The sequence below is a fragment of the Oncorhynchus nerka genome, linkage group LG17 (assembly GCF_034236695.1).
Source record: "Oncorhynchus nerka isolate Pitt River linkage group LG17, Oner_Uvic_2.0, whole genome shotgun sequence".
Taxonomy (NCBI): domain Eukaryota; kingdom Metazoa; phylum Chordata; class Actinopteri; order Salmoniformes; family Salmonidae; genus Oncorhynchus; species Oncorhynchus nerka.
This window is the reverse complement of record NC_088412.1, coordinates 12283078-12310543: the sequence shown is the minus strand read 5'-3', so window position 1 is coordinate 12310543 and position 27466 is coordinate 12283078. Positions and strand designations below refer to the sequence as shown.

General features: G+C 43.1%; 1 protein-coding gene across 1 annotated transcript; it reads right to left on the bottom strand.

The window, feature by feature from the left end:
- Nucleotides 1-539: 539 nt before the first annotated feature.
- LOC115144698 (microtubule-associated protein 1A-like) lies at nt 540-26638 on the bottom strand. The gene is made up of 5 exons (XM_065002971.1): nt 26561-26638; nt 25901-26038; nt 13693-25657; nt 11526-11758; nt 540-6629 (listed from the first exon to the last, which is right to left on the bottom strand). The coding sequence occupies exons 3-5, from the start codon at nt 25502-25504 to the stop codon at nt 6474-6476; spliced, it is 12201 nt and encodes a 4066-aa protein (XP_064859043.1). The 5' UTR covers nt 25505-25657; nt 25901-26038; nt 26561-26638; the 3' UTR covers nt 540-6473.
- Nucleotides 26639-27466: the final 828 nt, after the last annotated feature.

Here is a 27466-nt window from a genome sequence, read left to right as displayed (position 1 = left end):
TTTTCAGTCTGTCATGGTGTGCGTGTATTTGTTACTTTGTATATTTGACATTTTGAGTAAAAGTACATTGATTACTCATATCTGCTGTCCTGCGCCTGACTCTCTACACCAGCTACACATAGGACCCATTACAATACTATCCTAATCTATAATATCCTATACTATCCTACCAATACTCTATAATACCCTATCAATACTCTCTATACTATCCTAATCTATAATATCCTACACTATCATCAATTCTCTCTATACTATCCCTTCCTCAAACATTTCAACCCGAATGGATTTGTGAAGGAATTCATTCATTGTTTGGTGTCCATATAATGTATGGTGTCCATATTAGGACAGCCTCAGAGTACAATGTTTTCATAGTTATTTCATTAATTTCTACATTTGGCTACATTTTTGGGCTAATAAATCTTTCACAATGTGTTCCTTTTAGTCTGCATATGCCCCTCCCCCTTCGTTTACATAGGAGTCACAACACAAAACTGACTCACATGAAAGAGAAAGATCCCAAAACAACAAGAGGCTCGTGGTCTGATTTCAATAAATGCATTTTTATTGGTGATCACCAGGCTGTTTCCCTTTTACAATTAATCTGCGGTAGGCCTAGTTGTAGTTTTGCATTTTAGATTTAAAGAGCGAGCGAGAGAGAGAGACAATTTTCTACAATTGCATTGAAGATAGTAACAGAACTAAGATTAATACAGCGACAAAGACCGAAGAACTACAACATTTTTTATTATAACAACATCTTAGGGTAAAACAGTCAAGCACAGCACGGTAATAATATATGCCATCCCAGTACCAGTTAAACAATCAGCTGTTTCAAATATACCATTTTAAAAGAGCATTTCCTGTTTTCATTTTCATGTTAATAAACAATTACATTCAGGATTATAACCAAATAGTTCACATGCAGAGAGATAAGATGGGACAATGATACATGTTCAAAAGAGTTCAAATCTTTTTATGATGAGAAAGTTGGGAGAATGGAAATGAAACTGAAAGACGTTTATTTTTCATCTGTAGCTACCTAGTTAGCATTGGCTATGTTTCTTTGTTCAAGGCTTGGGAAGTTTTGATCATACACTTGATTAAAATCTGCTAAAATAACAAGTAGGATCATACGTTTCATAACATATCTATTTAGATTTTGTTTTAAGGTGTATATACATAGTTGTGTACAGTACATACATGTACATGTATCTTTCATTTGACTCATTCGTTATTTTCTTCTGTCTCCAATGTGTTTTCAAGTCATATTCAGGAAAGTTTCAGCTGCAGTTAGTTTCTGTGTTATTGTAAGTATGTTTCTGTTTGTATGGGACACCGAGTCTTTGTGTTGTCATAAATGACAGTTTTCTCCTCTTGGGACAGAACCGCAAATGAAACAACAGCCACTGCATTATGAATAAACTGTACTATCTGTTTTGAGTTACAATCATTGTTCTAGAAATTAAATCTGAATACAGTAGTCTGTCTCTTCCTTAGGCTTTCCTCCACTGATATATCTCTTAGATATTTGCGTACAATTCTGTTTTCTTCGCGGGGTTTTGTCCAGCAACATTCAGTACAGTACCAACTGTATCAATAGTATTATTTCAGGTTTAGTGCATTCTGCAAAGTCATATTTTGTATATTATTTTTTATTTAGTATTTCACAGCCATCTGCCAAGGCCCCAGGGTGCTTGATCCTAAGGCTGGGTATTTGGAATCGAACCACCAAGATGCTCCACCACAACTTAAAACAAAACTCAGACTTAAGTCAGACTTGAGGACAATACACCATATCAGCCCATTCAGAAAACCCATGTCATAGACAGTATATGTTAAACAGCCAATCTTGAGCCTGGTTCAGATTTCCCCCTTACCTTCCCTGTACTAGATCTGTACCTGCCATAGAGTGCCAAAAAGGGGTAGAGAGACTTAGATTGATATGATCAGTTTAGAAACAGTAGTTCGTGACGACATTGTAATATATCCAAAGCCATTTATTTATACCATCACTGACAACCTGTCGTAGGCTTAGTGTGGCTCATACACAGCTATTTGATAAACATCCTCCATCTCTATCCTCCGGGGGATAGAGATGCTCTCACTCAGCGTAGCAGCTATTCTGACCTTCCTATTAATCAACATGACAAGCATACTGACTCTAAAGCGAACAAAATTGAGTATCTCAATAATACTGAAAGAAACCATTCAGCCGGAGCCGCGAGTCCGGCTGGCTCTGCCGCGTTGCTAGTCAGAGAGTGGGCCGGGCTAGGAACAGACCTGGGGGAAGCTGTCCTGCAGCCTATTATAGCAGCGTACATTTGAGTAAGTTCAGAAGAAAAAAAACAGACAAAGATGGCACTGTTCTCAGGCTAGTGCAAGATGGCTACAGACTGTGGCTTTATGGGTTTAGCCTAAGAGGAGACTCCGTTAGGTTCTGGATCCAATAGAGGGAGAGAATGTTCCTCTTGCAGTTTGATGTAAAGGATATCATAGACAGACTCTCCAGCAACCTCTGTCTGCCCCACCCAGTCCACTCTCTCTGGCCTTAAGCCAGGAGCCCCAAACACACAACACAGCAGCTCTAAACAGAAACACCTTACATTTAAGAATCACTAAGCAAAAAATAATGCTGAAAATCAGACGCTTATTATAAAATACATTTTTAGCCAGTCTTTTCAAAAATACAATCTAAGAAATGTAAACAAAAGAGACAATCATAATTGTTAGTTCTACATGTAACTGAAATATTGAAAAAGATTTCAAATCAATAAAATAAAAAATCTAATACTGATAATTTGTTCATGAATTAAATGTAACTAATAAAACTACAAAATAACTACCAGAAAAGTATAATAAAACGCAAAACAATCAAAAAAGTGACTCTATAATCTCTATGGAATTGAATGCAAATCTGAATCACGTTTTGTAATGAGTTCCGATGAGCAGTGCGACAAAGTAAGTATCTCCACCTCTGGTTACCCACCACAAACGGTCACTTCTAAGACCCACTATGTTGTCCCCGTCTCTCTGTGTGTGTCACTCAAGCACGTACTACAACACAAAACGGCATCCTACTCGTAAGACCTGTGGTACACGTGCCACATCTCTATCCACTACAATCGACAACATCACATTCATGTTCGTTTCATAAATATGATCTTAGGGTTGAAAAGTATTTTGTAATTGTTTTTATTGTTATTGTTGGAACGTCTTAACATACAGTATGGAGCGTTTGCTCTAGCCACCTATTCTAAAATCAAAGGCTACCATAGTCCACGTTATGGTAAAGAACGCTGAATGAAAATGTAAAGAACATGTGTGCTTCTCTCACTAGAACCACAGCCCCACTCCTAAGCTCCTCTTCTCCCCTTTGACCACGTTATTGTATGATGCATTTTCTGGGCGGCACTTTAAGATAGGGGACAAATGCTAACCAGCAATAAACCGATAAGAAACTGAATCTAAAATGTGCTGGCTAAATGTGCTGGCTAAGCTGGCTAATGACCTTTTTGCCTACCAACTGTGTGTATACAGGATACAGCATCCATCCACATGGATCAGACTAGATGCACTATTCCTGGACAACAACTATGGATTTGTTTGATATTCTAAAGTGTCCCCCTCTCTACAGTTCCTTGTGTTATCCCTGGATCCAGGTTCCCCTCTCTACAGTTCCTTGTGTTATCCCTGGATCCAGGTTCCCCTCTCTACAGTTCCTTGTGTTATCCCTGGATCCAGGTTCCCCTCTCTACAGTTCCTTGTGTTATCCCTGGATCCAGGTTCCCCTCTCTACAGTTCCTTGTGTTATCCCTGGATCCAGGTTCCCCTCTCCACAGTTCCTTGTGTTATCCCTGGATCCAGGTTCCCCTCTCCACAGTTCCTTGTGTTATCCCTGGATCCAGGTTCCCCTCTCCACAATGCCTACTATAAAAGTAACCCTTCTCACTTGATCGATATACCCCAACCAGAAGGAACATGAGAGCGATTGTCTACCACCGCAGTCATGTCATGTAATAAATTCATCTCGGTTGCCTCTGTCTCAACCAGTCAGCTGCATTCATTTAAACATCCTCCTCTAATGTGTTATAACACAATCTCTCCATGTATCAACATATCAACATACCAACAAAGACCATGATAATGGCTTCAGATCACAGGACGACTGGCTCGTGGTAACGACTGGAACGGAGTCAGTGGAATGTTATCGAATACATCAAACACATTGTTTCCATGGTTTCCATTGTTTCCAGGTGTTTGATGCCATTCCATTCACTCTGTTCCGACCATTATTATGAGCCGTCCCTCCCCTCAGCAGCCTCCACTGCTTCATATATTGATAAAGAACCATTATATCCAGCACAAATATAGCAAATACAAGAGAACAATCTCTTTGCCTGGTGCTACAGTGTAATGTTCATTTTAGCAAACACACAGCCAAGCGGTAAAGTATTGGAACATGTTTTTAGGCTGCTCCCTACTTGGAGACTGCAAGGACTAGACACACGGTCAAAAAAAAAAAAAAACTCTACTTCCTTGAGGGAGGAGTCTGAGCTAAATGCAAGAATCATGCTTCAGCTACTGAGGAAAAATAATTCATAAAAGCTAGCTAGTTATTTCAACTGAAAGTAGCACTTTCCGGCCCCTCCTAAAGCTTCACGACAAGCGATGTGGTAATAGTCCTCTGTAACACCAGTTGACGTAGTTAAGAGTACTGAGAAAGTCAAATGGTACAGCATCTAGAGCTGCATCTTACGTAATATCTCCGAACAGGAGTATTGTCTTATATATCGAAAACAAAGCCTCAATTTAGGATACTTACTAAGCTACTACCATTATACAACGTTGTGCGTAGTCTGATTTAGGAGACTTACGAAGCTACTACCATTATACAACATTGTGCGTAGTCTGATTTAGGAGACTTACGAAGCTACTACCATTATACAACATTGTGTGTAGTCTGATTTAGGAGACTTACGAAGCTACTACCATTATACAACGTTGTGCGTAGTCTGATTTAGGAGACTTACGAAGCTACTACCATTATACAACATTGTGCGTAGTCAGCGTACAAGCAAGATCAAGTAACTGTTCATCTCGTAACGGTTTTCGACTTATTTTGCAGAGCGTTAACAACTGCCCGTGTCCGAATATCCATACTTGCATCCTAAATATTAGGCCGTTTGAGTATGTGAAATTTCGATAATCGAGTATTCATGAAATGCCTAGATGTCATACTTATTTAGGCTGTTTGTCTGGTAGAATTTACTACACACTATTGAGGAAGTGAATGGGTTTTTTTTCACACCCGCGCTGGTTCGACACCAGCTGATAATCAGATGACCAAATGACGGGGGAACAAGTGCGACAACACTTTGATGCCTTCGCATTATGTTCATATTTGTTGCTTGCTGCATACATTTTTTTTTACTAAGTACATTGTAGTATGTAGTTCAATTAGTACGCAGTATACTGTTTAGGGAAGTAGTAGGCAAGCCAGATTTGGGACACAGCCACTGTCTTACCTCAAGACTGTTTTGGCACTTACTTTGGCCCTTTGGATAAGCAATTTATACATTTTATTTTTCATTTTGTATTTCTCTGTTGAGTTTAAGACAATAAGTAAGAGTGTTGAAGTTGCACATGTTGAATGTGACATCACTGTGGACAATCTTAATGGAGCATTAGGCACTAGATGCCCCAAAAACGGCAGACAAAGTGTTATCCATTTAGATGTGGATTTGAGGTGCAGTACAGTGATTTGAAAGCTGAAATAAGTTTGGAGAATGATCCTCATCACAGATGATGTGAATAAGTTTGGAGAATGATCCTCATCACAGATGATGTGAATAAGTTTGGAGAATGATCCTCATCACAGATGATGTGAATAAGTTTGGAGAATGATCCTCATCACAGATGATGTGAATAAGTTTGGAGAATGATCCTCATCACAGATGATGTGAATACGTTTGGAGAATGATCCTCATCACAGATGATGTGAATAAGTTTGGAGAATGATCCTCATCACAGATGATGTGCATAAGTTTGGAGAATGATCCTCATCACAGATGATGTGCATAAGTTTGGAGAATGATCCTCATCACAGATGATGTGCGTGATCACAATATGTGCACGTTGGAGAGGTTATATGTGAAGGAAAACAAAACAATATTGTTTAAGACCGAATCTAATAAAGAGGTGTTTTTAATCATGCAAGTATGTTGTTTAAATGGAAAGCATAATTGAAAGAAATATACATCACACCTTTGTACAGCTACCATGTACCCTGTACTTTAGCTATGCTTCTGCCTGACATACCGTAGCTGTTATCAGATAACACTGACCAGTTGGAAGCCAGTGCACATGCCGAATACGACAGCAAATGCAATGGAGTCTTACATATGGGAGGATAAAGAGTAGCACGGATGAGGAAGAGGAGGAAGAGGAAGGTAAAATAGCAACGGGTGCAGATCTTAGAACTCAATCTTGCAGGCAGGGAAGGACTCATCCTGCATGACCACTGTGCTGCTACTGGCCAAGACCATGATGTTCAGGTCCTGCTGTTTCTCGTGCGTCTGCTGGTACCAGTCCCGTGTCACCTCCGTGTCATGAGTAGGGATCAGAGTCACCTAGGTTAGAGATGGAGGACATGTATCAAGACAAATTCACCAATACATTGATCAAGCAATCAGCCGAGTCGGCAAAATCAGGCAGCATAACGTCATAAAACGTCTTTTTTTCTGGTAAATAATGTGTCATAAGAAGATTTTAACGAACCAGGAAATGTATTTTTAAGACGTCTGGCGTCTGATTAAGACGTGTTTTTTTGTCGGATGCTAAATTAACGTTTTTCAAAATGTCATGTTACAGTACACCCAGTAAACAACTGGACTATGATGTCACAAAATGTAATGTTACAGTACACCCAGTAAACAACTGGACTATGATGTCACAAAATGTCATGTTACAGTACACCCAGTAAACAACTGGACTATGATGTCACAAAATGTCATGTTACAGTACACCCAGTAAACAACTGGACTATGATGTCACAAAATGTGTCATACTGATGTTATTTTCAACCAGTTTTTGTTGCAATATTCCCGGTTGGAACATTGAACAACATTGACAATTACACTACTGTTCAAAAGCTTGGGGTCACTTAGAAATATCCTTGTTTTTGAAATATATATATATATATATATATATATATATATATATATACACACACACAGTGGGGCAAAAAAGTATTTAGTCAGCCACCAATTGTGCAAGTTCTCCCACTTAAAAATATGAGAGAGGCCTGTAATTTTCATCATAGGTACACAAAACATTGTAGGATTTTTTTATGCATTTATCTGAAAATTATGTTGGAAAATAAGTATTTGGTCACCTACAAACAAGCAAGATTTCTGGCTCTCACAGACCTGTAACTTCTTCTTTAAGAGGCTCCTCTGTCCTCTACTCGTTACCTGTATTAATGGCACCTGTTTAAACTTGTTATCAGTATAAAAGACACCTGTCCACAACCTCAAACAGTCACACTCCAAACTCCACTATGGCCAAGACCAAAGAGCTGTCAAAGGACACCAGAAACAAAATTGTAGACCTGCACCAGGCTGGGGAGACTGAATCTGCTATAGGTAAGCAGCTTGGTTTGAAGAAATCAACTGTGGGAGCAATTATTAGAAAATGGAAGACATACAAGACCACTGATAATCTCCCTCGATCTGGGGCTCCACGCAAGATCTCACCCCGTGGGGTCAAAATGATCATAAGAACGGTGAGCAAAAATCCCAGAACCACACGGGGGGACCTAGTGAATGACCTGCAGAGAGCTGGGACCAAAGTAGCAAAGCCTACCATCAGTAACACAGGGACTCAAATCCTGCAGTGCCAGACGTGTCCCCCTGCTTAAGCCAGTACATGTCCAGGCCCGTCTGAAGTTTGCTAGAGAGCATTTGGATGATCCAGAAGAAGATTGGGAGAATGTCATATGGTCAGATGAAACCAAAATATAACTTTTTGGTAAAAACTCAACTCGTCGGGTTTGGAGGACAAAGAATGCTGAGTTCCATCCAAAGAACACCATACCTACTGTGAAGCATGGGGGTGGAAACATCATGCTTTGGGGCTGTTTTTCTGCAAAGGGACCAGGACGACTGATCCATGTAAAGGAAAGAATGAATGGGGCCATGTATCGTGAGATTTTGAGTGAAAACCTCCTTCCATCATTGAAGGTGAAACGTGGCTGGGTCTTTCAGCATGACAATGATCCCAAACACACCGCCCGGGCAACGAAGGAGTGGCTTCGTAAGAAGCATTTCAAGGTCCTGGAGTGGCCTAGTCAGTCTCCAGATCTCAACCCCATAGAAAATCTTTGGAGGGAGTTGAAAGTCCGTGTTGCCCAGCAACAGCCCCAAAACATCACTGCTCTAGAGGAGATCTGCATGGAGGAATGGGCCAAAATACCAGCAACAGTGTGTGAAAACCTTGTGAAGACTTACAGAAAACGTTTGACCTCTGTCATTGCCAACAAAGGGTATATAACAAAGTATTGAGATAAACTTTTGTTATTGACCAAATACTTATTTTCCACCATAATTTGCAAATAAATTCATTAAAAATCCTACAATGTGATTTTCTGGATTTTGTTTTCTCATTTTGTCTGTCATAGTTGAAGTGTACCTATGGTGAAAATTACAGGCCTCTGTCATCTTTTTAAGTGGGAGAACTTGCACAATTGGTGGCTGACTAAATACTTTTTTGCCCCACTGTGTATATATATACACTGCTCAAAACAATAAAGGGAACACTTAAACAACACAATGTAACTCCAAGTCAACATCCTCCAGCATGACCGGTTTGGCGGTGAGTCAGTCATGGTGTGGGGTGGCATTTCTTTGGGGGGCCTCCATGTGCTCGCCAGAGGTAGCCTGACTGCCATTAGGTACCGAGATGAGATACTCAGACCCCTTGTGAGACCATATGCTGGTGCGGTTGGCCCTGGGTTCCTCCTAATGCAAGACAATGCTAGACCTCATGTGGCTGGAGTGTGTCAGCAGTTCCTGCAAGAGGAAGGCATTGATGCTATGGACTGGCCCGCCCGTTCCCCAGACCTGAATCCAAATGAGCACATCTGGGACATCATGTCTCGCTCCATCCACCAACGCCACGTTGCACCACAGACTGTCCAGGAGTTGGCGGATGCTTTAGTCCAGGTCTGGGAGGAGATCCCTCAGGAGACATTTTACATTACATTTAAGTCATTTAGCAGACGCTCTTATCCAGAGCGACTTACAAATTGGTGCTTTCACCTTATGACATTTCACCTTGAGACCATCTGCCACCTCATCAGGAGCATGCCCAGGCGTTGTAGGGAGGTCATGCAGGCACGTGGAGGCCACACACACTACTGAGCCTCATTTTGACTTGTTTCAAGGACATTACATCAAAGTTGGATCAGCCTGTAGTGTGGTTTTCCACTTTAATTTTGAGTGTGACTCCAAATCCAGACCTCCACGGGTTGATCAATTTGATTTCCATTGATAATTTTTGTGTGATTTTGTTGTCAGCACATTCAACTATGTAATGAAAAAAGTATTCAATAAGAATATTTCATTCATTCAGATCTAGGATGTGTTATTTTAGTGTTCCCTTTATTTTTTTGAGCAGTGTATATATATTATATATATATATATATATAATATTTTATTTTTAATTTTTTGTGTCCATCAAAATAACATCAAATTGATCAGAAATACAGTGTAGACATTGTTAATGTTGTAAATGACCATTGTAGCTGGAAACAGATGGTTTATTATGGAATATCTACATAGGCGTACAGAGGCCCATTATGAGCAACCATCACTCCTGTGTTCCAATGGCACGTTGAGTTAGCTAATCCAAGTTTATAATTTTAAAAAGCTAATTGATCATTAGATAACCCTTTTGCTATTATGTTGTTCGAGCTTTCTTTAGACTAGTTGAGTATCTGAAGCATCAGCATTTGTGGGTTCGATTACAGGCTCAAAATGGCCAGAAACAAATACCTTCTTCTGAATCTCATCAGTCTATTCTTGTTCTGTGAAAGAAGGCTATCCATGTGACAAATTGCCAAGAAACTAAAGATCTCGTACAACGTTGTCTACTACTCCCTTCATAGAACAGCATAAACTGGTTCTAACCAGAATAGAAAGAGGAGTGGGAGGCCCCGGTGCACAACTGAGCAAAAGGACAAGTACATTAGTGTCTAGTTTGAGAAATAGACACCTCACAAGTCCTCAACTGGCAGCTTCATTAAATAGTACCCGCAAAACACCAGTCTCAACGTCAACAGTGAAGAGGCGACTCTGGGATGCTGGCCTTCTAGGCAGAGTTGCAAAGAAAAAGCCACATCTCAGACTGGCCAATAAAAATAAAAGATTAAGATGGGCAAAAGAAACACAGGACACTGGACAGAGGAAGATTGAAAAAAAAGTGTGATGGACAGACAAATCTAAGTTTGAGGTGTTCGGATCACAAATAAGAACATTCGTGAGACGCAGAAAAAAATGAAAAGATGCTGGAGGTCAGCTTGACGCCATCTGTCAAGCATGGTGGAGGCAATGTGATGGTCTGGGGGTGCTTTGGTGGTGGTAAAGTGGGAGATTTGTTCAGGGTAAAAGGGATCTTGAAGAAGGAAGGCTATCACTCCATTTTGCAACGCCATGCCATACCCTGTGGTCAGCGCAGTCACCGGATCTCAACCCTATTGAGCTGTTGTGGGAGCAGCTTGACCGTATGGTACGTAAGAAGTGCCCATCAAGCCAATCCAACTTGTGGGAGGAGCTTCAGGAAGCATGGGTTCAAATCCCTTCAGATTACCTCAACAAATTGACAACTAGAATGGCAAATGTCTGCAAGGTTGTACTTTTTTCAAATGGAGGATTCTTTACAAAAGCAAAGTTTGAAGGACACAATTATTATTTCAATTAAAAATCATTATTTATAACCTTGTCAACATTTTGACTATATTTCCTATTCATTTTGTAATTCATTTCATGTATGTTTTCATGGAAAACAAGGACATTTCTAAGTGACCCCAAACTTTTGAACGGTCGTGTACATTGTAACATTCACAATCTAAATGCTCAAATAATGATGTCCGTCTCAGTGGCTGTAAACAATGGCATACATTGTCAAGCATCTGTTTACACTACCAAGTCCATTTTACAAGTGATTCAGATCAGTGATTGTGAATATATCCCTCTGGATCCTGAGATTAGCAGTGGTGCAGAATGTCTTCACAGCGAGAAAACACAGGCTAAATGGAAATGTGGAGAAAAGTCAAGACAAATTTAGGAAAAATGTAGAAAACGAAATGTGGAAGAAAAAAAAAGTCAAACAGAATGTACTAACAATGTGGAGAAAAGTCCAAACAGAATGTACTAACAATGTGGAGAAAAGTCCAAACATTTACTTAACAGCCGAGCCTGCATGTATGCAGACAGAGAGAGACTAAGGGAAAGAAATAAAGCAAGCACCTGTAGATTGGAGCCCCATGTGGCCTTGCCCTCCAAAAGGGCATCCAGGACACCACGACTAGGCTCTCCACCGGCCGGGTCGTTGCCGCTCACCACGTAGTACGCAGCACGCACCCGCTTGAAGAACTCCTGGTCCACATTCTTGGCACTGCAGTGGTTGGGCACGTAGGCCAGGTCCACATAGATTGGAGGCCCAGGGGGGACGGCTGAACTAGATTTCTGGGAGTTGGTACCTGAAGGAGGAGGGACCATATTGTAAAATTGGAGAAGTCTCTACTGACTTTAGAATGACTAATGCCTTTAGAATGTCTAATGACTTTAGAATGACTAATGACTTTAGAATGACTAATGCCTTTATAATGTCTAATGACTTTAGAATGACTAATGCCTTTAGAATGACTAATGACTTTAGAATGACTAATGACTTTAGAATGTCTAATGACTTTAGAATGACTAATGACTTTAGAATGACTAATGACTTTAGAATGACTAATGACTTTAGAATGACAAATGACTATGACTTTAGAATGACTAATGACTATAGAATGACTAATGACTTTAGAATGACAAATGACTTTAGAATGACTAATGACTATAGAATGACTAATGCCTTTAGAATGTCTAATGACTTTAGAATGACTAATGACTTTAGAATGACACATGACTTTAGAATGACTAATGACTATAGAATGACTAATGACTTTAGAATGACTAATGACTTTAGAATGACTAATGACTTTAGAATGACAAATGACTTTAGAATGACTAATGACTTTAGAATGAAAAATGACTTTAGAATGACTAATGACTTTAGGATGACTAATGCCTTTAGAATGACTAATGACTTTAGAATGACTAATGACTTTATAACGTCTAATGCCTTTAGAATGTCTAATGACTTTAGAATGTCTAATGACTTTAGAATGTCTAATACCTTTAGAATGACAAATGACTTTAGAATGACTAATGACTTTAGAATGAAAAATGACTTTAGAATGACTAATGACTTTAGGATGACTAATGCCTTTAGAATGACTTTAGACTTTTGAATGTCTTATGCCTTTAGAATGTCTAATGCCTTTAGAATGTCTAATGACTAATGACTTTAGAATGACTAATGACTTTAGAACGTCTAATGCCTTTAGAATGTCTAATGACTTTAGAATGTCTAATGACTTTAGAATGTCTAATGACTTTAGAATGTCTAATACCTTTAGAATGTCTAATGACTTTTAATGCCTTTAGAATGTCTAATGCCTTTAGAATGTCTAATGCCTTTAGAATGTCTAATGACTTTAGGATGACTAATGACTTTAGGATGACTAATGCCTTTAGAATGACTAATGACTTTATACTTTTGAATGTCTTATGCCTTTAGAATGTCTAATGCCTTTAGAATGTCTAATGACTTTAGAATGACTAATGACTTTAGAATGACTAATGACTTTAGAATGTCTAATGACTTTAGACTTTAGAATGTCTAATGACTTTAGAATGACTAATGACTTTAGAATGTCTAATGACTTTAGAATGACTAATGCCTTTAGAATGACTAATGACTTTAGAATGGCTAATGACTTTAGAATGGCTAATGACTTTAGACTTTAGAATGTCTAATGACTTTAGACTTTAGAATGACTTTAGACTTTAGAATGACTAATGACTTTAGACTTTAGAATGACTAATGACTTTAGAATGACTAATGACTTTTGAACGTCTAATGACTTTAGAATGACTAATGACTTTAGACTTTAGAATGTCTAATGACTTTAGAATGTCTAATGACTTTAGAATGTCTAATGACGTTTGAACGTCTAATGACTTTAGAATGACTAATGACTTTATAATGACTAATGACTTTAGAATGTCTAATGACTTTTCCCATGTTTGAATGGGGGGAGGGGGGGAGATTCAGACTTCTATGTCTATTTAAATCAAGAGTAAATTAGAATGGGGAAGTGTGTGTCATCAAGCCTTTGGGGGAGGATTTTTGAAATTTAAAGGGGAATGGAAACACTAGGATTTAGAACAGCAGCTAGCTTGTAACTGATTTACTTCCTAAAGTGTTTCCTTTCCCCTTCAAAGTTATAACCTATTGCATTGTTATCATCTTTGATGTTTTTCAAGTTTCCTCTACTACTGAATATCATCCTTCTTTATTTTTTACCCAAATTGCTCTTGACGCCGTTCACCAGGCCTTTCCCTGGAGCGTGTAGGTCCCCCTTGGATCCCAGGCCCTCGGACTTCTGCGTCAGCCTGGAGCTCCTTTCCGTGTCCCTCCTTCTCAGAGAGGCCGATCGAGGCGAGGAGTCCTTGGAGGTCTGCTTCACAGGGGTGGTGGACCTCTTCCCCTTCCGGGCTGGGGACGCAGACTTAGGTTTGCCCAGGCCCTTCCGCAGGCTCTTGGTTGTCTTGTGATCCTTCTTGAGAAGTTTCTCCGTGCTGCTCTGGTCGTTAGAGAGGGCCTCTGGGTCCACCATGCACACGTCAGGGTGTGGCGGGTGAGGGAGGGGGTCCTTCATAGGGGCAGGTATGGGGTCGTGGGCCTTCGCAGCTGATCTGGGCGAGGGGGGTTGATGGCCCCCTCCGGTGGCAGATGCAGATAGTTTGTCCACCGGCAGGTGTTCTGCATCTTCATCTGAGTCCAGGTTTCCCTCTGCTGTAATCGACGGGCACTCCTCGGTCTCTGGAGGTACGTCTGAGTCAGACTGCGAAGCTAATGAGTCGCTCACTGATGTGGGGGGCGTCTCCTCTCCAGCTAGCACCATCCCGAGTCCAGTTGCCATGCCACCAGGAGGCATGGAAACTGGTTGCGACCCCTCCCCTGCTCCAGTAGCTCCACATTGAGTGAGATGTCGCTTCTGCTTGTGAGACCTCCTCTTGACCGAGTGTTGCTCGCGGTCGTCTTCATCCCCCTCAAGAGAGTGGTCGCTCCCTTTGTCCTCTTCGCCATCATCGCTGGAGAGGGCGTGTGGACTGGGGTTGATGAAGGATGGGGAGATTTCTCCTTTGCGGTGTTTGTATTCACATGAGGAGTAACTAGGGGGGGACGAGGAGGTAGCCTCCATATGCAGGTCAGTGGGACGACTGGATACTCCATCTGTTTTGGCAGATGCCTTTGTATGGTGGGCATGTTCTGCTGTAGACAGAGGGGTGGGCTGGCCTGGAGCTACGCATTCTTCTTCGCCATATTCTTCCTCTGCTTCTTCTGCTTCTTCCGTTTCGTACACTTCCTCCTCCTCTTCCCTGTCATCTTCATAGCCTGGAGGGGCGCTTGGGCATGCGCCCGGCCCTTGTAGGAGTTCCCAGTCAGATAAGCTACTCCTTCTCCTTTCGGACATCTTCTCTTCCGGTTTCTCTGCTTTTTTATCCTCTACTTTCTCTTTCTCTCCCTCTTTCCTCTCCTTCTCCTTTTCACTCTCCTCATCAGTCTGGTCTTTCTTCTCCTCCTCCTTCCCGTCTTTCTCCTCCAATTGCTTTTCCTCTACCTTTTCCTTCTCTCCAGCCATCTCTTTCTTCTCCTTATCCTTTTGCTCTGGCATTTCCTTGTCCTCCTTTAGGGTCTCTACTTTGCTCTCTTTCTTCTCCTCCACTTTCATTTCCATCTGATCTTTCTCTTTCTTTGTCTCTTCTTCTTCTTCCTCCTTTTTCTGATCAGATTTAAGCAGATCAGATTTAGGTAGATCTGACATTGTGGCACAAGAGGCTTTGCTTGCTTCACTGAAGACTTCTTGGGCACTTGTGCGAACCTCAGTAGGCCCATTGGAAGAGGCTTCAGTTGACTCCTGTGGTTTTGTCACCACATCAGATTGGGTCACTGTTGTGGTTGTACTGGAGACGATGGTGACCATGTGTGTCTCAGTTATGGACAGCATGCCTTCTTTTTGCTCTGTCACTGAAGATTTCTGGCATTCAATGCGGCATGGAAGAGTGTAGGACTCTTTGCTGTCCAATGAGCCCTGGGATTCTCTGTCAGGAGAGTCAGCTCTTTGCAATGGGGAAACATCAAAGAGAGCCCTTGAAGTGGATATGGTTTCAGCGGGTTTGGACAGCTGGGAACTTAATGGTTCTGAAGCCCCAGCAGACATGGTTTTGGTTTCAACAATGCCCTCAAGTTTATGAAAGGTATCAGAGGTCTGACCCTTGTCCATTTTATGGCTTGATGATGTGTCTTGTTGAATAGTGTCTTTGGCTGGAGTAGATAAGACTGGAGAGACTTGTGCCAGACTGAATGTAGTTGTAGTTGTTGAGGTAAGCTTTTCAGAGGCTTCTAGGTACTCCTCTTTTAGTATTACCCTTGAGGTTGAGAGGATTGAGTGCTTGACTGAGGATTCTTCATCTTTGAATGAAGAATACTCAAAGGAAGCAACCTCAGAATCTGTCCTGTAGGGGGCACTAGACACTGTAACGGGACTCTCTACCTCCTCTCGGAACTGGTGGCTGGTTGATAGAGAAGCTGAGGCAGATGGGAGGTAAGACGAAGGAGCTTCCTCTTGTTTTCGACTAGCGGTATCTGGGCTTCTCTGCCTCTCAGCTTCAATGTCTCCCTGACTGTAATGTTTATCTTCACTAGACTTGGTGGGCAGAGATAGGTCAGGACTGTCAAACCTCTCCTCCTTTAACCCCAGCTGGCTGTCCTCAGAAAACTCTGAGGATTCAGAAGGATATCCTCCAGATCCTGTTTGTTCTATTGCAGTGGAACTGCCAGACTGGAGTGGCGAGGCACCAACTACATTCTTCAAAAGGGAATCTGCAGTATCTACCAGTGGAGGGCAGATTGTGGTCATTGAATGGGTAGGTTCCTCCTTTTTGAGGAGGTTGGGTTCGGGTGAGAGGGCCTTCTTGTCCTCTTCTTCTGTAACAAGAAGTTTAGAAGGTGTGGTATCATCCGATGTCGTTTTACAGATTTCTTTTTCAGACTGCTCTCTTGCACCCTTCTCCACATCTAGATCACTGGCTTCTTCTTCTTCTTCCTCCGCATCTTCACCGTCCTCATCTTCATCATCATCATCGTCATCATCATCATCATCATCATAATCCTCTCCCACCACCAGTAGCCTCTTATACACACTGTCCGGGGTGTCTTCTCTCTCAGAATAGCCCATTGTAGATTTACTGGTGATAGAGCTGCCAATTTGAGTGTACTCAGATGCAAGAACATTATCGTCTATGAGATGTCCTGAGTACGCGGCCAGGGGGGCAGCAGTAGCCTGATTTTCCTTTTCCTTTGGCGAAACTTGACGGGGTAACATGTCTTTCTCCGCTGGTGAGTAGCGACCAGAGGGAGAGTCTCCTCGCTCACTATCAGATGAATCCAACTTGTCTTTCACTGGCTCATCTTTTTCCTTCTCTGTTGTCTGCTTCTCAGGGATGTCTTCAAAAAGCATGGCAGTAGCTGAGGCTTGGGCACCAAGGTTGGATTGGCCCCATGACAGAGAGGCTGTTTCCTTTCTGCCTGACTGGACTGGCAGATACTCCTCTATACTAGGAGATGCTCCAGTTTTGTCCGTCTCTCCTGTAGATGTTTGAGGGGCCGACCAGGCATCGTCCTTCATTTCATCTTTCTCAACTTTTTCAGGTTTATCTTCTTTGAGATTGAAAGGTAATGAGCATGGCTCTGCTGGGGTGGTTTTGTTGTCTTGAGTCTCTGAATATGCAAAGCTGTTTTCCACGTGTGGTGTAGCATGTCCCTCCTTCCTATCACTCTCTTCTTCTTGACCTTTCTCTTTGTCATTGTGTTCAGGGAAGGCACTTGGGCTACAACTGGGGCTTCTCTCGCTCTCTGTGAAACGTGGGGGAGTGTAATCAACGCTACTGAATGACAGCGGTACCTCTTTTTCCTCGTCCTCTGAGTCGAATTCAGCTGCACCAGCGTCTGCCTGCTTAGTTCTCCTGTTATCATCAATGCCAATATGTGCTGACTGATCAAACTCTCTAGAAACCTCACTGTCTTCTTTATTGTCTGATGCCTCTTCTTTCGAAATGGGCTTTTCATAGGGTTCATACTTAGACGTGCCAAAGCCCTGATTTTCTTCTTGCAAGCCCACACCGATCGCCTCCTTCTCTGTTCTCATTTTGTCAAAACCTTCCACATTTTCAGAGGCACTGTCTGCTTTTGTAGCATCAATGTGGCCCACTTCCTCCGGAAACTTTGCAGAATCTTTATCCAAGAGAAAATATGAACAAGGTTTTGTGTGTCCCGGGGAAGCGACTTCCCGCTCTGTTTCCAATTCCCTCTCAGCTTCCTTGCCTGGTTTCTCCTCTCCTTTTTGAGAAACATGCTTCGCCTTTTCATCCGTATTAGATGCTTCTTTGCTTGTTGTCATAGAAGGCAGCAGTGTTTCATGCTGGGGGGATTCCTCCACACCAGCCTGGCTGTCGGTGCTCGAGAGAGTGGAACTTACAGCCTGGCTATCGGTGCTCGAGAGAGTGGAACTTACAGCCTGGCTGTCGGTGCTGGAGAGAGTGGAACTTACAGCCTGGCTATCGGTGCTCGAGAGAGTGGAACTTACAGCCTGGCTGTCGGTGCTCGAGAGAGTGGAACTTACAGCCTGGCTGTCGGTGCTCGAGAGAGTGGAACTTACAGCCTGGCTATCGGTGCTCGAGAGAGTGGAACTTACAGCCTGGCTGTCGGTGCTCGAGAGAGTGGAACTTACAGCCTGGCTATCGGTGCTCGAGAGAGTGGAACTTACAGCCTGGCTGTCGGTGCTCGAGAGAGTGGAACTTACAGCCTGGCTATCGGTGCTCGAGAGAGTGGAACTTACAGCCTGGCTGTCGGTGCTCGAGAGAGTGGAACTTACAGCCTGGCTGTCGGTGCTCGAGAGAGTGGAACTTACAGCCTGGCTGTCGGTGCTCGAGAGAGTGGAACTTACAGCCTGGCTATCGGTGCTCGAGAGAGTGGAACTTACAGCCTGGCTATCGGTGCTCGAGAGAGTGGAACTTACAGCCTGGCTATCGGTGCTCGAGAGAGTGGAACTTACAGCCTGGCTGTCGGTGCTCGAGAGAGTGGAACTTACAGCCTGGCTGTCGGTGCTCGAGAGAGTGGAACTTACAGCCTGGCTATCGGTGCTGGAGAGAGTGGAACTTATAGCCTGGTTATCGGTGCTTGATAGTGTTGAACTTATAGCCTGGCTATCAGTGCTTGATAGTGTTGAACTTATAGCCTGGCTATCAGTGCTTGATAGTGTTGAACTTATAGCCTGGCTATCGGTGCTTGATAGTGCTAAACTTATAGCCTGGTTATCGGTGCTTGATAGTGTTGAACTTATAGCCTGGCTATCAGTGCTTGATAGTGTTGAACTTATAGCCTGGCTATCGGTGCTTGATAGTGCTAAACTTATAGCCTGGTTATCGGTGCTTGATAGTGTTGAACTTATAGCCTGGCTATCAGTGCTTGATAGTGTTGAACTTATAGCCTGGCTATCAGTGCTTGATAGTGTTGAACTTATAGCCTGGCTATCGGTGCTTGATAGTGCTAAACTTATAGCCTGGCTATCGGTGCTTGATAGTGCTAAACTTATAGCCTGGCTATCGGTGCTTGATAGTGTTGAACTTATAGCCTGGCTATCGGTGCTTGATAGTGCTAAACTTATAGCCTGGCTATCGGTGCTTGATAGTGCTAAACTTATAGCCTGGCTATCGGTGCTTGATAGTGTTGAACTTATAGCCTGGCTGTCTGTAGTGATGGAGTCTGAGACTGGTTCTTTTTTAGTGGTAGAGATAGCAGAGACTGGATCCTCTTTCATGGTAGGGAAACCAATGGTGGGCTCTTGGCTGAGATGGGGTCCTGATGTGGTCTCAGTTGTCCTGGTGTCCTTTTCTAGTTCAGGGGAGAGTCTATGTTGTCCTTCTTTATGCTGCTCTTTGATGTCTTTATCAGGAGAGGCCTCCCGTTTCGGTAATGAGGACACAAGCCCAGTGGTCTGTTCAGAGTGGCGGTCCTTCGTTTGGTCACTAAGCACATTCTCTGATGGCTGAGTTGAGAGCAGATGTTGAGACATGATGTCATGCTCTGATTGTCTAGGTTCCACTGATAAAGGTCTTAAGCCTGCACCAGCCATACAAATGGATTCATCTTCCTCTTCCTCCTCCTCATCTCCATCTGAGTACTGAACCTGAAATGTAGACTCAAGCTTTGTTGCAGACGTCACCTCTAGTTTCTCTACCGTTCTTGTCTGTGTGGTGCGATGTAAGGCCTCTCGTAGATCTTTCTCTTGCATCTCCTCTTCCTCCTCTTTAGCAGGTTCAATCTCATGAGAATCATATTTTTCTGTCTCTTCCTTGCTCTTCTCATCTTTGACTTTGTCAGTTGTTTCATTTTCTTTTGCTCTTTCCTCTCCTTTGATGGGTTCAGCTTCATAACGTTCATCTCTATCTTTCTCACTTTCCTCTCCTTTGATGGGTTCAGCTTCATAACGTTCATCTCTATCTTTCTCGCTTTCCTCTCCTTTGATGGATTCAGCTTCATAACGTTCATCTCTATCTTTCTCTCTTTCTCCTCCTTTGATGGGTTCAGCTTCATAACGTTCATCTCTATCTTTCTCTCTTTCTTCTCCTTTGATGGGTTCAGCTTCATAACGTTCATCTCTATCTTTCTCGCTTTCTTCTCCTTTGATGGGTTCAGCTTCATAATGTTCATCTCTATCTTTCTGTCTTTCCTCTCCTTTGATGGGTTCAGCTTCATAACGTTCATCTCTATCTTTCTCTCTTTCCTCTCCTTTGATGGGTTCAGCTTCATAGCGTTCATCTCTATCTTCCTCGCTTTCCTCTCTGATGGGTTCAGCTTCATAACGTTCATCTCTATCTTTCTCTCTTTCCTCTCTGATGGGTTCAGCTTCATAACGTTCTGCTCTATCTTTCTCGCTTTCCTCTCCTTTGATGGGTTCAGCTTCATAACGTTCATCTCTATCTTTCTCGCTTTCCTCTCCTTTGATGGGTTCAGCTTCATAACGTTCATCTCTATCTTTCTCGCTTTCCTCTCTGATGGGTTCAGCTTCATAACGTTCATCTCTATCTTTCTCATCTTTGACGTCTTCGAAATCACTAGTATCTTCTTTCTCTTGCTCATTTTCCATCTTCCGTTCTTTACTGACATCAGCCACATGAGTATCATCTTTCTCTTTCTCCATGTTCTCTTCCTGACTGACTTCAATCTCAAACAAATTATAATTTTCTTTATTCTCGCCCTGGGTGGATTCAGCCATGCATGTATCACCCTTCTCTTTCTCTCTGTGCTCTTCTTTCGTCGGTTCACTGACAAGGGTATCTCGCTCTTTTTCTATTTTATCTTCTCTTATCGGTTCAGTGTCAAAGGTATCCTTTTCTTTCGTCTCATCTTTCATGGCTTCAGCCACAAAGGTATCTTTCTCTTGTACTATTTGTTGTGTTGTGGTGGAGTCTGAGGCTGGCTCCACTTTAGAGGTAGAGATACAAGAGCTTAGCTCATCTTTAGAAGTTAATATAGTCTCTATTTCTTTCTGTTTCTCTTCTTTCAGAGTTTCACACTTCTCCTTGATGAGCTCGGCCCCACAAGTATCTTTATCTTCCTTGATGGGTTCAGCTTCAGTAGCACCAACCTTTTCTGTTACTTTCTTCTCTTCCTTGATGGGTTCAGCTTCAGTAGCACCAACCTTTTCTGTTACTTTCTTCTCTTCCTTGATGGGTTCAGCTTCAGTAGCACCAACCTTTTCTGTTACTTTCTTATCTTCCTTGATGGGTTCAGCTTCAGTAGCACCAACCTTTTCTGTTACTTTCTTCTCTTCCTTGATGGGTTCAGCTTCAGTAGCATCAACCCTTTCTGTTACTTTCTTCTCTTCCTTGATGGGTTCAGCTTCAGTAGCACCAACCTTTTCTGTTACTTTCTTCTCTTCCTTGATGGGTTCAGCTTCAGTAGCACCAACCTTTTCTGTTACTTTCTTATCTTCCTTGATGGGTTCAGCTTCAAGTAAGACATATTTTTCTTTCACTTTCCCATTGGAATCTTCCTTGATGGGTTCAACTTCATGAATATCACATGTTTCCTTCACTTTCGAATCTGTATCTTCCTTGATGGGTTCAGCTTCAGTGGTACCAACCTTTTCTGTTTCTTTACCTTCTTTGGTGGTTTCAGCCACGTGTGTGTCATGCTTTTCTGTCTCTTTCTCCTTCATGTCCTGTTTTATGGGTTTTACATGAGAAGTATCATCATCCTCACCGTCGTCATCATCTAAGAAGCTACTCTCCTTCTCCTTTGGGAATTTAGCCTTACTGCACACTTTGGATTCTTTCTCTTGATGGTCATCATCATCTTCCTCATCACTGTGTCCGAGTATAGCCTCACCACTAGAAATGTCTTCCCGTAAAGATTCCTTTCCTAATAAGGAAACTTCATCTTTCCTTGTGACTGACTCAGAGGGAAGAGGAGTTGTCTCCTGTTTCAGTTGGATCTCATCTGTGGAAGCGGAGAGACCATCTTTTTCTTCTACTTTTGTAACCGCCAAGTCTTGTTCAAATGATTTCTCCCCAGATGGTGGTGCATCTGACTCACGTTGACTTTCTTTCTGGATGGCAGCATCTAGGTTTTCCTTATTATCTTCTGGATCTTTCTTCGCATCCTCATCGTCTGTTTTGGTGGCTGAATCATGAACGTCCTCCTGTGTTTGATGCTCCAGTTCTGGGAAGCCCTTGGTCTTTTCTTCCACAGGCGACTGATGAAGAGGAGAGTGGGTTGCACTGGGAGGTCCAGACTGTGTGGGAGAGGCCATTTTCACAGTGCTATCGTCTGGACTGAAGCACCGCTCTTCACCTTCTGAAGTAACTGAGTCTGACCTAAATGGCTTTGAGAAAGAGGGTGGAGGTGAAAGGGGTTTTGGAGGCACTGCCGTGGAGATGTCTTCTTTGGACTTAAAGAGCTCTACCTCCTCATCAACTGGTGGTTGATCCAGCTTCAAATCCTGAACAGGTTTGGAGACACGAGACTCAGAGGCAGGGAGCTTTTCCACATCCCTTTCTCTATCCTGGAACATTTGAGGAGAGGCAAAACTCTCCTGTAGTTTTTCACGTGAAATGTCAACGTTAGGAGTTTGGTCTTCTTCGTCTTCCTCTTCGTCATGAGCCTTGATGACCTTATCCTCAGTCTTCACATCAGAGACAACAGGAAGGCACTCCTCAGATGGAGGTGACTTTAAGCACTTGTCGTCCTCCAAGGAGGATGTTGGTGAGATGGTCCCAGCAGAGTGGAAGTGTTCTTTCCCATGTGTGGCCTCGGTTGGAATTGCCATGGGAACGCTGTTAACAGTATCGTTAACCAGTGAGCTTTTGCCCGTTTCCTCAGGCTGAGGTGTAGTGACGGGAGTAACCAATTGGTCCTCTGCAATAGAGGTAGGAAAGGAGGACAATTTATCATACTCCGTGATGGATGTGGCTGAGGAAACAAGTTCTTCCTCTGCCAAGGGAGCAGACATGATGTTAGTGAATACAGATACTTGCTCCCGTCCACTCATGAAACCTTTGGTTGTTACATCAGCCATAGCTGCTGCTTGCATCTCCTTCATCCTGTGGATGGTGTCCAAGGAGCCTGTCTGATCTGGGACAGAGATGTCATATGTACCCACTTCGTATTGGAGGTGTGGTATCCTGTCTTCCGCCTCCTCGTGAATCTCCTCATCCGAGATGGTCTGTTCAGTTTCGGAGTAACCGGGAATGGTTTCGTCTTGAATGAAGGAGATGGGCTCGGCAGCAGCGGCTCCTTGCAGTGTTGATACTATGTCGGCTGTAGCGCCTCCAACATTTGAGATGTAGCCTTCCTCATCTTCCTCATCCTCCTCTTTGGCTCCAGCAGTCTGTTCGACTGCTTTGCTTTCCCAGTTCTTGGCCGATGTTTCTTTCTCTCCCGCTTCAGGTTTGTCTTTGACCTCTTCATCAGCTATCACGTCTAAGTCTTCTACCTCTTCCAGCTCGGCCTTTTCAACAACATCTTCATCTTCCTCTTCCTCCTCCTGGGATGAAGGCCTTCTGCTTTCCTCTTTAGCCATAGCTGTGGGCTTTTCAGCTTTCTCCATTTCCTCCACCTCATGTTTCCTGTCTAGTCTGTTATCTTCTCCTTCCTCTTCCTCCTCCCCTATCCCCATATCTTCCTCTTCCTCTACCATTTTCCTCTCTGCTATCAGGCCTTCTTTTTCCTCCACCTCATCGTCCTCAATGGCAGCTCCCTCATCCTCATAGATATCCACATCCTGTGCTTGAAATTCTACTTTATGCTCTTGTGCTAATATGTCCTCTTTTCTTTGAGATTCCGTCTCAAATCCCATTGCTGTGGCTGCTCCCTTCTCAGGTGACTTTGTGCCCGTTGGAGTTTGAGAGACAGTTTCCTGTTCTTTCTCCTCCTCCTGGGTAGGGGATTCGGTCATGCTTTCTTCTGCTGGTGTCTCCACTGCACTCTCTGGTGGCTTGGTAAGATCCTCTGGAGTGGAGGAAGCAGACATGCCCTCACCAGCCCCATTCTGTAATTTCTCAGGCTGAATGGTATCTGCTGCTAGTTCCTCAGATTTGGGTTCAGCAGGCTCTGCCTTGGCCGTTTTGACTTTGCTTTTGTCGGTTTTGGGTTTACTTGACGCTTTTGCCCTGTGCAGGGTCTTTCTGACCTCTGGTGTGAGGGGTTTTAGGTCAGGTTTCGTTATCTTTCTCAACTCTGGTTTGAACGTGTCCTTTTTCTTGTCAACTTTGGGGTCTTTTTTTTTGTCTTCTTTTTTAGCTGAGTCATCTTTCTTGACATGTTTGATCTCTTTCTTTTCCTTGTCTTTTTTCTCATCCATCTTGGATGCCCTTTCCTTTGAGTGTTTTTTCAAGGATTTCTCCTTCAAAAGTTGTTTATTTTCTGGTCCATCAGTCTTGGATTTTAGTATTTTTGTGGGTTTTTCATTCTCTACCAGTTTCCTACCTTCCTTCACAGAGTCACTCTTTGCCTCTGTGGTCACCGAAACGTCATCGTCTGCTTCTTTCTTTGGGGATTTGGTAGTCTTTGGAGATGATTTGAGACTCTCTTTGCTGTCTGTCCTTTGCTTCAGCTTTGTCTGTTTTACAACAGCAGGTGGAGCTCCTGAGGCAATGTCTTTTTGTGTGGCTACTGGGTATCGCAAGAAGTCAAGGTGCTTTAATTTCTCCAGGCCCTCCAGGATTTTGTTTTGTGGTGCGTTTCCAGGGAACAGCACTCTGACAATCTTTTCTGCAGGATTGGCAGGAAGCCAGACGACTAATGCTGTAACTGACGTCAGGTAAGGTACGGATATTTCTCCCTCTTTTCCATTGGGGAGCACAATGCCAGTTTTGGCCTTGCTGTTACCCGCCCACTTTTGCATGAGAAACTGCATCTCTTTACTGTCCTTGACGGGGTTCAGAACATACATGTCTAACTTGCCCACTCCCATCTTATGGAAAAGAGTTAAAGGCTCAACAGGGTTACTGACCAGTCTACAGAGAGGCTCCGGCTTGATTCCCAGTTTGTTGAGGTACTGCAACGTGAGTGAGGCCTCCTCGATGCTACGCTTGACCTTTAGGTTTGATTCTGGCATACGTAGCTTCTCGGGTACATTGAAGAAGATCACACCAAGCTCTGGAGAGATCAGGTTCTTCATCCAGTCGCTGTAGCTAGCAGAGCCTTGTGACTGTTCCTCCTCCTGCTCTGCTATTTTCCTTTGAAGAAGCCCGTTGATGCCTGGCAGATTGTCTGCGCCAATGTGAGTGAGTAAAATCGAGTCGATGCGGTCCAAGTGTCTGACCAACTTCCAGAAGCATGATTTCCTTTCAGAGCCTCCATCCACTAGAATGTTGAAGCCATTGACCGCAAACAGGGCCGAGTCGCCCCTCCCCCCAGGGAAGACATAGCAGCAGGGCCTGGACAGTTTCAGGAAGCCTCCAGATGTGGGCGGCTCCAGGAGGTCAAAGGGCGAAGGCACGTCTACCGTCTCGGAGATGTACTCCGTGAACTCTGTGACTCCCTCCATCTTGGGGAGCACAGGCTCAGGGTTCAGTCTGTACTCAAGGAACTCCCGTAAGTGCTGCTGCTGACCCAGGGAGCTCCAACCCACCTCCGCTCGGCAGGACACAGTGAGTGTGGCCCGCTGCTCGGGGGCCGCTTCGCCCAGCAAATCACTGACCTACAGGAGAATGACAGACAGAGACAAGCCCCAAGGTCAGAGGTCAGTGCTGATGTATAAAAATTGCTCAATGACATTGCTTTTTTGATTTTCATCCACAATTCCAGTTCGTGGGAGTAATATTTAAGAATCATTTTTCATTGGTAATCTAATCTTCATTATGAAAAATAAACTAAGCCTTTCAGTACTACAGACTAGAGTCAACAATGCCAGAAAAGGCTGTTCTGAACAGTAATAGCTTACCCCAGGATCAGCAAAGACTTGTGAGAAGCTCTGATAGGTGAAAACCCCACTTTGGAGAAGCAGGTCACCGTGGTCTGAGTTCTGCCCACTCAGGACCAAGAGCTTATGTCCTGCTGAGTCTGTGACAAGAGACTGGATCTGGGCCAGAGAACAAGACAGAGGATAATTATAGGACACAGCACAGGGCAAAGATAATATTGGTTAAAGGGCCAGTGGTTCCCAACTCTGGTCCTCCAGTATCCCCAACAGCACACCTTTTTATTGTAGCCCCAGACAAACTCTACCTGATTCAACTCATTGAGGGCTTGATGATTAGTTGACAGTTGAATCCGGTGTGCTTGTCAGGGGCTACAACAGAAAAATGTGTGCTGTTGGGGGTACTGGAGGAGTTGGGAAACACTTGGTTAAGCTCTGAATTTAATCAAAAGTTTTTCAACTTCGTTAAGCCGTTATTGGTATGCCACTTAAAATCACAGTGAGAGAAAATTGTTTTCTTTCAGGATGTTTTTTTATTTTTTAATGTATGAGATTCTAAATCATCAACAATTAAACGTTAAAAAGAAAATACAATTAGTTTTTTTCCATGTAATGATTGATAGGTCTAAATATAGCACAAGACTAGATTTTCCTAAATGTTTTTTTTAAATGTTGAAAACGCACCTCTAAAGCAACCGTATCCTCGGATGGGTTGACTAACACCACAGTCTCTAGGACATCACTTTTGTGGTGGAGAGTCCGTTGTCCTACAAGGGAGAGAACATCGAACAACATGAGGAGAGAGAGGACGTGTTTTGTCAATATCGTTCATGTACTTGCTTTAAAAAAGGGTTCCCTTTCAAATCCTTCTAGACATAAGCAACATTGGCACAGGTCAACAACTTAAGAGGCTACTGAGAATCTTGGCAGTCTGAGCAGTCTGCCCCAAAAACAACTTAAGAGTCTGCCCCAAAGACATCCTGCTGGAGAGCATCCAGTCTTTGCGTCTGGGAGATTTAGTACTGCATGGTGCCTGTACAGTATGTGGGCCAGACGCTTATAGAGACAGTGCATCAAGGCAAGAACACAAGTTGGAAAAGGAAATAGGTCACCAAATGTCTACTGGCTGTGGCTTGAAATCAGAGCTTCTTAGAACAGAACAAAGTTGAGAACAGCTATTGGGATTGTCATGCAAGGGAATTGAGAATTGGACAATACCTAAGCTAGAATTGCATGGCTTTGTAACATATCAACATTGGCTGAATATTTAAGAACGTTTGACAATCACCATCACAAGGGCTGCGAGCATATGGTTTTCAGGTTATTGGTTAATATCAGACACTTAGGTATGAAGTCACTGACATAAAGAGAGAGAGAGGGCAAATACGATACATTATACGAGGCTACTCAGTATATATGATGTTGAACGTCCCTGTCATCATTTCTACTCATTAAAATTCAAAAGTGTTTTCCCGTGCTGCTGCCATTTTGGTATCTGCACTGTCATCCGTTTGCTGTGAAAGACCTCTGCAGAGAGTCGGCTTCATGTCGCCGGGCCACCTGCAAAGTAGTGATTACTGGATTATCGAC

Excerpts from the sequence above, each read along its gene's own strand:
- LOC115144698 (XM_065002971.1), bottom strand. The coding sequence starts at position 25,504 with ATGGAGGGAGTCACAGAGTTCACGGAGTACATCTCCGAGACGGTAGAC. Across the intron at positions 11,759-13,692 it reads CGGCGTCAAGAGCAATTTGG|GTACCAACTCCCAGAAATCT; the intron begins GTAAAAAATAAA and ends CTCCTCCTTCAG. Across the intron at positions 6,630-11,525 it reads CATGGGGCTCCAATCTACAG|GTGACTCTGATCCCTACTCA; the intron begins GTGCTTGCTTTA and ends TCTCTAACCTAG.